The 15,017-nt window shown below is 33.6% G+C and overlaps 1 protein-coding gene across 11 annotated transcripts in view; it reads right to left on the reverse strand.

Moving 5' to 3' along the window:
- The window catches only part of PMCA (plasma membrane calcium-transporting ATPase 3), a 63,778-nt gene that overhangs the window by 27,668 nt on the left and 21,093 nt on the right, over window positions 1-15,017 (reverse strand). For all 11 annotated transcript variants that reach the window (XM_017154387.3, XM_017154391.3, XM_017154386.3 and 8 more), the window contains one exon: window positions 3,992-4,130. In XM_017154387.3, coding sequence (XP_017009876.1) covers window positions 3,992-4,130 — 139 coding nt within the window. The remainder of the gene's footprint in view (window positions 1-3,991; window positions 4,131-15,017) is intronic.

Here is a 15,017-nt window from a genome sequence, read left to right on the forward strand (position 1 = left end):
TAATAACTTTAATTGGTTAAATCATTGAGGTTGTGTGCTGTAAAATTAATTGAGTGTATTGCCACGAAATAAGACATTTTTACCAAAAGTACCAAAGTACACATGGGCAATTCTCTGCTGTCGCAAAAAAAACATTTTCCAGGTCTTCTTTTTTTTTGGCACCGGACTCAAATTAAAGGTCTTGATTAGCACTAAAATATGTGCTAGAGCTGCCTTTGGGCGGTTTTGCGTTATAAAGATATATAAAAAAAACCAAGACTTTCGCACGCGACACCAATAGAAGTGAATTTTTTGACTTCCTGCTTAACTTTCGATTGTAACAAACCGTATTCCTTCATTTTAATGCAGTTAATTTCATAGTGTTCCTTGTTCTTTCTTCTTTAAAATGTATTTGGCTTGGTTACAAAATATTGAGTGGTTATTTGTTTATTGGCATTGAAGTGACTGTCACACGCTACATGTCGCACGCGACAGATTTTTCCGTCATTTTCTTAGGTGGTTTTCTGTAACCTTAACGTCAAAAAAGCCATTTAAGAAACACTTTAAAAAATACCAAAATTACCAAAAAAAAAAAAAAAGGACTTTTTTGTCCATATAACAGGTATTGTCCTGGAAAATTATCCAAGGATACTCAAATTATTTAGCTTAGTTGAGGATCCATCAGTGCAAAATCACATAAAAATATGTTTTTATTAAGGTTCAAGCTTTTTGGCTTGGTTGACATCCCTAGAGAATTGCCCATGTGTAATTGTTTTTAATTTTATCATACTCGGCACTAATTTTTAGAAAGGAGATTTACTACAAATTTATAGACGCAGTTATGTCTTCATTTAGATATATGATTGATTTTAGTTGGTAACGGGGTAATTAGGCTTTAAAATAATTTTTGTATTGTTCTTATTTGTTTATAGCACCTAATTAGTCGCAATAGGTTTGACAATTCAACCAAAAAGCATAAAATCCATTTTTTTTATTGATCCCATTTTACAGTAGCTCTAATGAATGAGAAAAACTGTACTTTTTAGATTTAATTTTGCTCATTGCTCATCGGTCCAGGTAGTACCGCTTGGAGGCATTTTAAAATACCAAAAAAAAAACCAAATCTGTTTTTACAATTTTGCTCATTAATTACTCGTATAGGCCGAGAAAAATTGCTCTAAGGAATGAGTCGAACAATGTCGAGGAATAACCGCATAATAAGTATGTAAAAACAATAAAACAATAAATAAAAATTTCACAGCAAAGTTGAAAACTCGGATTATGGCGTTATCATGAGGAGCGTTATTATCAACCCGGCCACCCCCCTTTTTTTTCTTTTGTATGTGGTCAGTCCCACATTGATTGCAAAGCCCCTTGCTTCCAATATTTAAAAAAAAAATTTTAATTTAAAATTAAGTATTTTTTAAGAAAATTTGAACTTTAAAAAATTCTGTTTTTGGCGTAATTTTAAATAACCAAATGATTACTGTAGTCCAAATTATTTTTTTTTTTTGTATGAAGAATTGATTACATGGGGGGGGAGGGGGTGTCAAAACTTCCCGAAATTGTGATTACGTAATATAAGGATACCCCCTAAGATATAGAAATAGTGGTCCGATCCGGCTCCTTCTGTTGATAAAACACTTTTGGGAAAGTTTCATAGCGATAGCTTTAAAACTAAGAGACTGGTTCGTAGAAACGGACAAACGGACATGGCTGGATGAACTCAGCTATTGGTGCTGATCAATAATATAAATACTTGATGTGGTCGGAATCGTCTGCTTCCCTGCGTTGCTAACTTCTAACTGAAACTATAAAACCCTCTGCAAGGGTATGATGACAATATTTAGGAGTAATAAATAAAAAAAAAAACCTGTTTTATTGGTATAATAAATCCAATTAAATATCCTCATGAAAACGCCATAAGCCGAAATTAAAGTGTGAAATACAGTGGACACTAGATTAGAATATTAGAAAAAAAAAGTTCCATTTAGGATTTAATTCCTAATTCCTGTGAGAGATGGAACGTAAGTTAGTATGGAACTTTTACTCAAAAGTACCAAAATATCATGAAGATGGTTCGTGGAAATTTTTGTCTGTGTTCGTGTGTAGTCGGACACACAACAGAAATGCAAAAAATATGATTAAAATGCGCCAACTAACCAAACAAAAATATAAAATTTTACTTTAAACTTCGATCAGAAAATCAATTTTTTTATCTCTATGTGATTTGTAGGGCGAAGTTACTGACATAAATCTTCATTAGTTTTGTTAAGAAACTTTTTAGTTAGTCAACTTCAGAACATTATATTTAATGTTTTAACTTATCCTAAATACGGATATAAAACTTGAAGGTTGATGGTTGGATAAATTGTGAAAGCAAATACAAATATAAATGGATACAAGGCTAAATGGGTTTTATAACGCATCGGTATTTCGTATACAATAAACCACATATAATACAAAGTAAGAAGAAAACAAGTATTTTAAGGAAATACCAGAAGCTCAATTGTAAAAAGGTATATATTTAATTAATAAGTTGAAAGGTAACAATGGAAGTTATAAAAAAAAATGTAAAATAATGGATTAAGTAATAGTTAAGAACAGGGATCGCCAAATTCATTTTAAATAATAATTCCATTATTGGTTTTCTTTGCTAAAATAATACAAAAGTGCAAGTTTCAAGTACTGTGTAATAAGTCGCCTTTAGATATATTTTTGATGTTTTAAAAAAGATACATTTTATAATCGTTTAAAAAGGATAATACTACTACATAAAACAACCGGCTAGATGTTTTGATTTACGTGAAGTAGTATCTCAGAATTAGACGCGAAATGTTTCCTTAATAGATGTTCATATTACATTTGAACGGCAGAATGACAGAAAATTGCTAATGTACAAGAAACAGACAGAAAATAGGTAGTCGAAATAGATAGAAAGACAGCAAGAAAAATTGGAAGATTAAAGAGACAGAGGTAAGGCACAATAAGCTGTGGCTTCACACAAAACTGTTCTAGCTATATTTTAAAATCAATTTACAAAAAGTTCACAAAAGTTTCAGTAGAAAGAAGCATTAAAAACTTACTACTTATGCCTAACTCTAATTGCTTCCCCTGCAGCCTATTTACATTTGTCTAATTAATAATTCTTTATCATCGCAAAGATGTGTGCTTCGGCTTGCCGAATATGGCAAACTAATTTTCAAAAAAATGCCCTTTATCTGCATACTTTATTAAAAAAAACTTTCATGCCATTATCATAATCCATATTTATATATAAATTCTATAAATATATATATATAAAGCTAATATAGTGATATAAATACATATATAATATATTATATATATATATATATATAATATACATATTTGTATATTTATATTTATAATAAAAATATGTTTATATCTATTAACCCTCTAACTTGACTAATTAACGTGACGGTACTGAGTCCAGTTGAGAGTACACCTACTGATTGAAAACTTAAACAAGATTAAGAAAATTAAAAAAAAAAATTGAGTTCAACTGAAATAAAATTTTAATAAAAATTCAATTGGGAAAAAAATTCATGCGAACTTTAGGTAGATTATTTGGCATTAGCTACTACTTGTCCAAGAGTTTTGTATCGCACATACATATATTAAAAGTAAGATTGTTTGATTGGAACAAAGCTTTCGTCCATTCATTTTTCCAGGCCACCATGGCATATTTCGGAAAATAATCCTTAAAAGTAAAACAGAATGCCTGTACGATTTTTTGTCAGCGTCTAAATAAAATAAATTAAATTATACCTAGATACTTGTGTATAATATGACTAAGATAGCATATAAGTACCCATGTAATGTAATAAATGTGATTAATGTATAGAACTATAAACTTAAGAAAATAAATCAAAACGAAATAAAAATAGTATACTTTAATCAGACATGATAACATAATTTTGATCCTCTTTTTGAAATGGTTGAGTTAAACTATTTAATTTTATGTAAATATTATATTTCATATGGCACTTACTTGAGTTTGCAAGCGAGTTAGCCCACGAATCCATAGAATTTGTCCAGCCCTTGGTTTCTTATCAGAATCAATTGAATCAAAACGTTCCTCGCCCAAATTCATGGCATCTGTATACTCCTCGGGATGGCCGCGACCCCAACTAAAATATTAAGAAGTTTAATAAATAGATTGTATTAAAATATTTAGCTGAATAATCTGTCCATCATTTTAATATCAAAGCCCGCGGTTTTATCCAAAGAAAAACAAGAGAGAACGCTATAGTCGGGTTGGTGTCCCGACTATCTAATACCCGTCACTCAGCTAAAAGGAGTGCGAGGGAGATGTATCTAACTCGGATCTAGGTTGGAAGAGTACTTTTTGTCTAAAAATAAAAACAAAAACCTTGATTTTATTAAACTACTTTTTAAAAAATAAAAAAAACTGAAACTATGAACTTCAAATTTTAATACTTTTGCTGGTTAATCTTAAAGTTTTAATTGATACAAATACAACTTAGGTCCTTAATAGCTTTTAGAACCATTTCAAAAAATTTTTTAAATGTTTCTTTTCTTATTGGCTTAAGCCTAGTACTCACTTCAATCAAAAAGGCAACGAAACGAAAATTTCCATACAAAAATGACAGGCGGAAAATTTCATGATCAAAATTTTGTATGGAAATTTTCATTTCGTAGGCTTTTTGATTGAAGTGAGTACTAGGCCTTAAATTCTAATTATTTTTCTATATCACTATGGACGGCAGTCCATGTAGTGACGAAGCGCACCAGGAGAGTGTGCGAAGGCGACTACTATTATATAGCCGCAAAATTGAAAATCTGCTGTGATAGTCCGATCGTAATGAGTAATACACCAATATTGCAAGAACTTAAAGGATTGCATACCAAGACTTTAAGAAAATCAATTTGCTTGGGAGAGAGAGCGGTGAAAATGAAAAAGTGAAAGTTTCGAAATTTGGAGCTGTTGGGGCCAATGGGGATAAATGCCCCCTCGCAATGTTTTAATTGTGTTCTTATTGAAAATACCCGTCGAATGAGGGGTCATATGATAAAATCCGACGCTCCGTTCAAAAGTTATAGCCAAAATAAGATTTTCTACGTCTTCCCAAAATGAAAATTTAATTCTGTTTGTCAGTTTGTCCAAAACATGTTTTTTAAGTTTTGAAAATTTGACATGACGTTCATCACATCGATATAAAAAACTGTTGTTCTACGACTTTTGGAAAAACTCGCTAGTTTAGCGGGAAAACAGCTATAAATAGCTACAATTCGGAAAGCCGTAACTTCTATACTACTAAAGCTACAGACTTGTTCGAACTACTAACGCTCCTTGAGTATTAAATTTTGTGTGAGGGTATCCGAACTGTATTTCAGGGTCATGGAATCAGTAAATTTGCACTTAAGAAATCCATATAGCAATCTTTTGTTTACGACATTTGGAAAAACGCCTACTTCCTACAAAGTTACAATGAATTTTCTTATTTGTTTGAATATTCCTATGGGAGCCTTAAGGTATAGTGGTCCGATCCGGCTCGCTCCGACATATGTACTACCTGCAAAAGAAAAAAGACTTTCGGGAAAATTTTATCGCGATAGCTTTAAAGCTGAGAGACTAGTTCGCATAGAAACGGACAGACGGACATGGCTAGATAGACTCGGCTATTGCTGCTGATCAAGAATATATATATTTTATGTGGTCGGAAACGTCTCCTTCACTGCGTTGCACTGAAATTATAATATTATAATACCATCTGCAAGAGTATAACAAGAGAGAACAGGAGAAGAGAGAAATTTTTCACCCTATAGTTCCTATAGCCGCCTATAGGACGTCCGATCGGAACGCGCTTAAGGTATGCACAAAAAAATACGATTTGGAAAGATTCATGTCAATACCTTTTACACTGCGCGAAAAATCTTGAGTTTTTGCAAGTTATATCCGATTGTTCCTATGGGAACTATAGGATATAGACGTCCGATCGGGTCCATTTTCTTGATCTGCGTACACATGTTTTAGGATAACTGTGAAAGTTTTAAGTCGCTAGCTTTTAAACTGAGCTCGCAAACGGTATTGAAACAGACATACAGACTGACAGACGGACATATATATACTTTATGGGGTCGGAAACGTCTCCTTCACTGCGTTACAAACTTCTGACCAAAATATAAAAAAAAAAAAATTGAAAAATTAGCATTAGGGAGACCGGGGGATCCAAACACGGATGGACACGGCTAGTGATCCTGATCAAGAATATGTATACTTCATGGAATAAACATATAAGCATTATGAAAAGTCTTAAATATCAAACAAAAATGTAAGTAAAGTAGTATTGGGTTGCTCATGAGTGAATTAACAAAAAAGAGTTGCTCACTAAACTGAGTAAGTGAACATGTTCCTTCGAACTTGTTCTTTATTGTTCACTTGTTCATTTTTGCTCACATGCTCCTTTTTGTTCACTTGCTCAGTTTTGCTCCCTTATTTGATCGTTTTAGTTCACTTGCTCAGTTTGGCTCTCTTATTTGATCTTTTTAGTTCACTTGCACTCTTGCTGTTTTTGGCACAAAAAGTATTTTTTTTTGTACTTTTAGGATGCATTTTGCATACGGTTTTACATACAATGAGCTGTTTTTTCAGAGCCAGTGAGAAAGTTAAGGACAGAACAAGTGAGCAAGTGAACAAGTGACCAAACTGAGTGAGTGACTCATTGTGAAAAAAAGAACAAGTGAACATGTTCACCCAAATGAGCAGTTTTACCCAACACTAATTGAAAGTCAACTTTTTTTATGAATACCTATCTCTGTATATTTATACCAGCAGATCATTAAGGAAAAGAAGACCTGCATTTGCACAGCGATCCTTTAAGGAACAAGTATGAAGCAGGGAACACTAGCTAGCATAGGGCGGAGCCGGTTCAGTAAAATGTAAGGATTGCAATGCAAACTTTAAAAACTTTTTCTGCAACCTCTCAATCCTTTTGATCTGGACTCTTCCTGAGGGATTTCAAATAAAGGAAGCATATTCGACCCTGGAACCGACAAACGCAGAATCTGGAATACGGACCTTTGAAAAAGACCGTGTTTCGCTCAACAAAGCCGAACATTGCATACGCCTTTGATAATATAAAATTCAGATTTTCATTAAACAGATATTTGTCATCAAATAATACCCCCAGATCAACTATTTCATTCAAAACAGAGAGAGGGTGGTTATTGATGAGATTAGTGGATGGGATGGTTACAGGACGTTTCGCATAACGAACAATGTGTCACTTGTGAAGGTTTAAAGGCAAATTACACTAGTTTACAGCCAAAATGCTCCCCAGCAATTAATGGCAAATTCTGTTAGTGTGGGACCCCTAGATCACAAAAATACCACTAACTTTTTTTTCGATGGCACAGTTTTTTTTAAAGATTTTTTAAAATTCAAAATGTTAAATTTCGGACGTTTTTTCGAATTTCTTTTATATCTCGGCAGATATCCACCCGATTGGGCCAGTTTTCGTTTTATTTTAAAGTCAATAGATCAGAGCTTAACTTTGCCATACAGATCAATATGATTGGATAAGTAATGGCAGCGCAGAAGGTCGACAAAGATGAAAAAATGTGTTTCTTGGCCGACTGTAAGTCGTCTGTATATATCGTAAAAACTCGAATAAAATCCGTTGAAAAAATCAAAATGGGTTCCAACTTTAAGTTTACTTCCTACCGAATAAAACAAGCTGGGTATGGCCCAAATTAATGAAAAATTGGATTTATAGTGGATTTTTAAAGTTCGGATTTTTCAACTGTTTCGGTCGACAGAGTGTAAATTTCCGATTTATCATAGGCGGCGACATGTAAACAAAAATGAGTGGTGATGGCAGCCGAGTCAAAAAATAGCTAAATCAGATATTTAATAGCTAGAAAATTATTAAAGTGAATTTAATTTTTTAAATTAAGGTTACCTTTTTTATAAGAACAGCCATAACGATAGGAATATTATATTTATTACGGAATTTTTAGAAATTAAATTCATTTTTATCGAGTTTTTACGATGTATACAGCCGACTTACAGTCGGCCAAAAAACACATTTTTCATCTTTGTCGAGCTTCTGCGCTGCCATTACTTACCCAATCATATTGATCTGTATGGCAAAGTTAAGCTCTGATCTATTGACTTTAAAATTAAACGAAAACTGGCCCAATCGGGTGGATATCTGACGAGATATAAGAAGAAATTCGAAGTCCAAAATTTAACATTTTGAACTTTAAAAAATCTTTAAAAAAAAAACTGTGCTCAATCGGGTGGATATCTGACGAGATATAAGAAGAAATTCGAAGTCCAAAATCTAACATTTTGAACTTTAAAAAATCTTTAAAAAAAAAACTGTGCTATCGAAAAAAAAGTTAGTGGTATTTTTGTGATCTAGGGGTCCAGCACTGACAGAATTTGCCATCAATTCCTGGGGAGCACACCGAGAATATTATTTTGTAAACTAGTGTTATTCTTGATACCGATACTATCTAAGTCCGGTTGAAGCAGTATCGAATCATTTACGGTACTGACAGAATTATGTTATTTAAAATTGTGACAGGTTTGGGCACAGTTTGTGAAATAAAAGTAAGAAAAACAATTTTTAAAACTCCAAAACAATTCACAAAATTATGGTGTCTTAAAAACTAAGGACATAAGGTATCTTTGGTTCAAAAATGCATTGTAGAAGAAAATATTTTTATTTAATTTTTAAACGCTGTTCACAAATTAAGATTTTTAAACTTAGCTGTGACTTTAAAATTTTGAATGCGCCGACCTTCTCTTGTGGTTCAGTTAGATTGAATTTTCCAAAACGACCGTATAAAAGGGACATGTAACTATTTAATTCCGAAAAGATTACCAAAATTGGTTGACCACTCTTAAAGATATATCCCAAAAGACGAAGAAAATTTGTGATTTTCTTAAATTAAAGATACCGCAAATACCAGAGCTGATGGACTTATAGGCGTAGTGGCAATTTATGCTTAGAAAAGCCTCATTTATCGAAATAAAATGGTGGTGTGTTAGTACTACTACACTATCTACTACTACACTACTACTACTTCTACACTACTACCAATATTTCTTAAAATTCTTTAAAGATTACTTTCATATATAAATTACTTTGATTTATATTCGGCCGAAAGTCATTGCAGCTAGGCCGATTCTTTTCCTGTTCCCCAGATTTAAACTTTCGGTAAGAGTGTACAATAAATAAACTTTGATTTATAATGTATTTTAGTTCATGTGATCTGCAATAAATGTAGTCTGTACTAAATTTGTAAATTATATTGTTTATACTTTTGTGGCCCATCCTTTGTAAAACCGATCACCTAAACTCAAATTTTGATTTAATATTTTAGTAAAAACATTGACATGACCCAAATTAGCCTGTCACGTTTTACGTAGAATGACCCATGTGCAACTACTTCAAATAAAATGTTTAAATACGTTATTGGCGAAAATAATACAACAGCTATCCGCAATTCAAATCGGACCATTAATAAAACGTTATGAGCAAATAATGAAATCTTATTGTCTAGGCACTCAACTGAAGTATACCCTCATGCTTTTAGAACATAAAACGTGGACTTTCGCCGAGCAGTCATGAATAGAATTTTCCTGTTTAACTGAAATATTCTAACTTAAGATCTCTACAAACAGGCACAGACAGTCGAAAAAAACAAACACGGATAGTTCGACTCGCAAAACTGATCGTAACGGGAATAATTAAACCCAGCCTAAGGCATAGGCAAAGGGCGTTAAGTTTATGCGGCGGTTATGTTCTAGGTAAATATTTCTAAAAAGAAACAGCGGCATGAGTTCTACTTGGAAGGCCACAGACAATGTCTAGCAATAAATTCTTGCTATATTTTTTATAGTCCTATTAATCAATATTTTAAATAATTTAATCATTAAAGGCCAGGGCTCTTAAGTAACAGTTGATCGTTTTTAACAGTGTACGTACGAAGTAAATAAAGGCCAAAAAGTGCTTTGGGATTTCTCCTTGTGTGAACAGAACCCCTAATTTCATACATATGGGCACTTCCAAAATGTCGCTCGGGACATTTGCACACCTTTAAAGTTGAAAAAAAATTGTAAAACAATGGATTTTAATTTTAATTATGGGCTTTTCTTTTCACTCTTCCCAAGCTCTATTTTTGGTAAAAATCTTAATTTTGTACCACTTTTAGTTTTTAAGATATCGGTAAAAAACTGCCGTATTCGCTCGGGACAAAAATAGAAGTGGATTTCGAGGAAGTTCATACAACACCAGAAATTAGCAAATTCTGATGGAATATTTGAATGCGATTTTTTTTAGAATGTTGTTCAAACATGTCGCTGTGAAATACTTTTGGTTTTACTCAAAAATTCTTTGCCGTTTTTTTTTTTATGCAGTTTCAACCACATTCGCTCGGGACATGTCGCTCGGGACATTTTTTCCGACTGTTTTGTAAAGCGGATTTCTTTACCTCTATCTCTCAATTGCTGGATGTTTTGCTTTTAACTTAATAGTTTAGCATGTGAATGAAGCATTCAGTACAGAAAAATGTCCCATATTAGCATTCCTATAGGATAAATTAACAGCAGAAGACAGGTCCAAAAAATAACAAAAAAATAGCCAAAAACTGATTTTTGCGTATATTGGTGGGGTTTTTCATAAAAATAATCAAACTATACTCCAAATTTTTAGTTAAGCTCAGTATCCAACTAATTAGAAACTAATATCGGGGCAAAATCATGTGGAAATATGTTTTATTCAAGTTTCAAGGTTTTTGGCTTGGTGGACTTTTTTTGGAAGTGCCCATATACATTTCTAATTTCATACCTGTAGGGGAGAGTGGGGGAATTTCGTCAGCATTTTTTCAAAGCTATTTTTTGTCCATCTTGAGACACGTTATCATTTTTCTATTTTTATTGTTGAATGCGGTTAGCACCAAGCTTTAAAATGTGACATTCCCCTACTTTTTAATTACCTTGGTGATTTATAAAAAATTAAAAAGTAAAACCAATATACTGGGGCAATCTCGCCACATTGAAGGGTAAATCGCCACACCACCGGGCAATTTCGTCACCTGAAAAATGTAGGGAGTTTAACGCCTGTAAATATGCTACACTATATTTGTTGCTGCTGCTGGTAGTGTGTTCGTTAGCCAGCTCGTCAAATATAAAAATATGTATTTAAAATAGGTGCAAATTTACCCTTAGCGTAGGGTGGCGAAATTTCCCCAGACAGTCCTTTTTTAGAAATAATTATTTTTCTTCCGAAATTAGGCGCGAAGTTAAAAATCACTGACGCAGAAATGCACATTATAGCACTGTGTATTATATAAAAAATCGTGTATCTTATTCCTTTTGAATTGAGGCATACAGAAAAAATTTCGTCGAGAACTAAATGTAGCTTTTGAACTGTTAAAACACATTTAATATTATAGCTTAAATATCTTGGCCTTCTGTGCAAAACAAATGCATTGGTTGTGTCTGGCCGTCTTGAAGGACTAAAACAAAAAAATTATATATTTTTACGACTTATGGATTCCGAGATATTGCAGGTGATGAAATTGCCCCTGTGACGAAATTCCCCCACTCTCGCCTACATTTTCAAATTTCGTACATGTACGTTTTCTAATAAATGTATGCGAAAACCAAAAAAAAATATTTTAACGTTTGGGCGGTGCGCAACGGTCTCAAAGTTTGAGTAAAAATATCTTATTCAAAACGTTATATTTGTCTTCCTTCCTTAACTTGTCAACTTTTTTGTTCCGCTCGAATAGAAGAGTCAACTAGAAGTTTATTTCATGAGTATTAACAGTTTAACGTAGACTAGCTTGTAGAGCTTCTGTCTCCGAACAAAAATGACCAAGTTCGAACCCCGACCCACCATGTTTTTTTTGGGTGACTCACACTAAAAAAAAAGAGATTCTTTATTATATTTTGGATGATTTGCGTTTGGCAATAAAAGTTATTGCTTATAAAGTTATAAAAGTTATACACAGGAACACAAAACTGAACTTTGTGAAATTTCAACGAATCATTTCTAGTTTTGCATGATAATTAAGTGCTCCTGAGTAAAAGTCCCATACAAACTTACGTCCCATCACCTACAGGTTCCGCGGTATAGCTAAGAATACAAAAATCCGATGTTTGCCGTCATTCTAATTATGTGGCCTATATAATTGGACTAACTTTTATTATTTTCACTGAAATCTACGCTCAATACAATATGGAGTTCCTAAAACATGGTCCCTATTGTCAACCATTGTCGATCTCTTTGGAATTCGACGCCAAAGTTGAAAATCCAAAAATTTTCAAAATTTCTCTGATGAAAAAAGAAATATGAGAATTAAATCTTAAATGGAACTAATTTTAACTATTCTTTGAAGCTATTGTTAATTGTATGCTTTTATTTCGATTTAAAACCGTTTTCATGAGAACATTTTATTTGATTTATTAAACGAATAAAACCCCCTTTTTGATTTTATTATCTGCTCCTAAATCTTAAATAAGTCAAAGCATCCTATAGAATACGAGTAAACATGTATGTTTCTCTATGTATGTTCAGTAAACGTATTTAATTTCTTAGTTCTAGAGGTTGCCATGACTTAGTCGAATTCCAAAGAGATGGGCAATAGTTGACAATGGGGACTATTTTTTAGGAATGCCGTGATGTATTGAGCGTAGATTTCAGCGAAAATAGGTCTGTAGGTTGAGACGGGCTGTAAGTTGAGACACTCAATTTTCTCAAAACTTATCCACTAAAAAAATTGTTTTTATTTTTTTTGTAGTCCTTTTTAGTGACAAAACTTTTGGGGAAAACATTATAAGCCTAGAGCCTGGCCAGATTAAAGCTGTGAGAGTCGTGTACCATTTTTCACCAAAAAAGTTTTTGTTTACCTTTTTCAAAATTCCATTTAAAATTAATAACGTCCTTAAATTAACTTGGTAAGAGATTTAAAACATCAGTATATTAACTGTTAACTAATTAAAAAAAGAATCAGCTTAATGTGACAGTCAGAAAAAAAGTTATTAATTTTTTCCCGAAACATCCCATTTTGTGTAAGTTGGGACACTTTGAGCGTGTAAGTTGAGACACCCGTTTTTCTTACAAAAAGGCCTTAGGCCAACAGAGGTCGCTTTCTGCCTAGTACATTTCTTTGATATTAGGGGAAAAGTGAATGTTCAAAGAGCCTTTTGATTTTAATTGTTATTTGGTCTAAGTTCTTAAAAAATGGATGGGAAATAATAGGACGAACTAAAATTGATTAAATTAACATAAATAAATAGTTCCTTATGGTTTGGAGTACTTTTTGTGTGAGTATTATTGACTTTTAAAAGTGTCTCAACTTACAGACCTCTTTTTCAAAATGTCGTTTTTTGGGACTTTTCCAAAAAAAATAATTTTTCAGTTTTCCCTAAGGAAAAAAAATATTTTTTTTTGTTTTTTATTAAGCTAATAGACTAACCTTTCGATCAGTACCAAATGCGTAGTTTCATACGTGAATGTCGAAATGGCAGATTAAAAACAAGAGAGAACGCAATAGTCGAGTGCCTCGACTATTAGATACCCGTTACAACTTAATAGAAATATAACTTCTTATATGTTTTTCGCCGCTCGATTTTTACCCAGGAATCTCTTTCTAGAAGAGGCTTTCTAGAACTTTCAATTCTGCCTAGCACATCTTCCGTCTCTCTCTAGCTCAGGTGAATGCACTTGTAATAAACGTATACGAGCAAAAAGAGACAAAATGCGCGCCCCATTTCAAATAATTTAAAATTTGCATTAACATAATGTGAATTAGAGAGACCACAGAAAAAAGGCGGATTTTTTCCAATGCCATTTCCTAAATGGCGCTAGTGTATATTGTAGTGCGCCATCTACCGCCAGATATTGGTACTACTGGTCATGAAAGGCGGAAATGTAGGCGCTGGCCAGGTTTAAGCGTTTATTGGGCTTGTGGGAGTTAGAGTGGGCGTGGCAATTTTTTACTTGGCCAATCGATAGGTATTGACGAAGCGAATACATTTCACTTACTATTTTCATAATAGCTTCAAAACTGTGGGTGTTAGAGGGGGCTTGTGGTCGCCAGAGGGGGCGTGGCACCTTTTTGAAACAAACTTGCGCTGCGTAGGAGCTCCTAGAATATTCATGCAAAATGCCAATCTTCTAGCTTTTATAGTTCCCGAGATCTCAGCGTTCATACGGACAGACAGACAGACAGACAGACAGACAGACAGACAGACAGACAGACAGACAGACAGACGGACAGACGGACATGGCTAGATCGACTCGGCTAGTGATCCTGATCAAGAATATATATACTTTATGGGGTCGGAAACGCTTCCTTCTAGCTGTTACATACTTTTGCACGAATACAATATACCCTTTTACTCTACGAGTAACGGGTATAACAAAAGGTGTACCAACCTACAGACCTCTCCCCTAATAAAGGTTAGTCCAATTATATGGGCCACATAATTTGAAATGTCGGCAAACATCGGTTTTTTGTATTCTTAGCTAAACCGCGGAACCTGTAGGTGATGAGACATAGGTTTGTATGGGACTTTTACTCACGAGCACCCAATAATTATCATGGAAAATTAGAAATGGTGCGTGGAAATTTTTGGCTGTGTACCTGTGTTACAACGTTATTGACTATTATTATACCCTTGTAGAGGGTATTATAATTTCAGTCAGATGTTCGCAACGCAGTGAAGGAGACGTTTCCGACCACATAAAGGATATATATTCTTGATCAGCACCAATAGCCGAGTCTATCTAGCCATGTCCGTCTGTCCGTCTGTGCGTCTGTCCGTTTCTATGCGAACTAGTCTCTTAGTTTTAAAGCTATCGCGATGAAACTTTCCCGAATATATATCTTAAGGCTCCCATAGGAAAATTCAAACAAATATAAGAAAATTCATTTTAACTTTGTAGGAAGTAGGCGTTTTGATTCTTGACTACTTAAAAACAAAAAAATTGGAATTCCTGGAACTGCACCGAGTAAGCATTACTTTATCTACA

This window comes from Drosophila takahashii, chromosome 4 (assembly GCF_030179915.1).
Source record: "Drosophila takahashii strain IR98-3 E-12201 chromosome 4, DtakHiC1v2, whole genome shotgun sequence".
Classification (NCBI taxonomy): domain Eukaryota; kingdom Metazoa; phylum Arthropoda; class Insecta; order Diptera; family Drosophilidae; genus Drosophila; species Drosophila takahashii.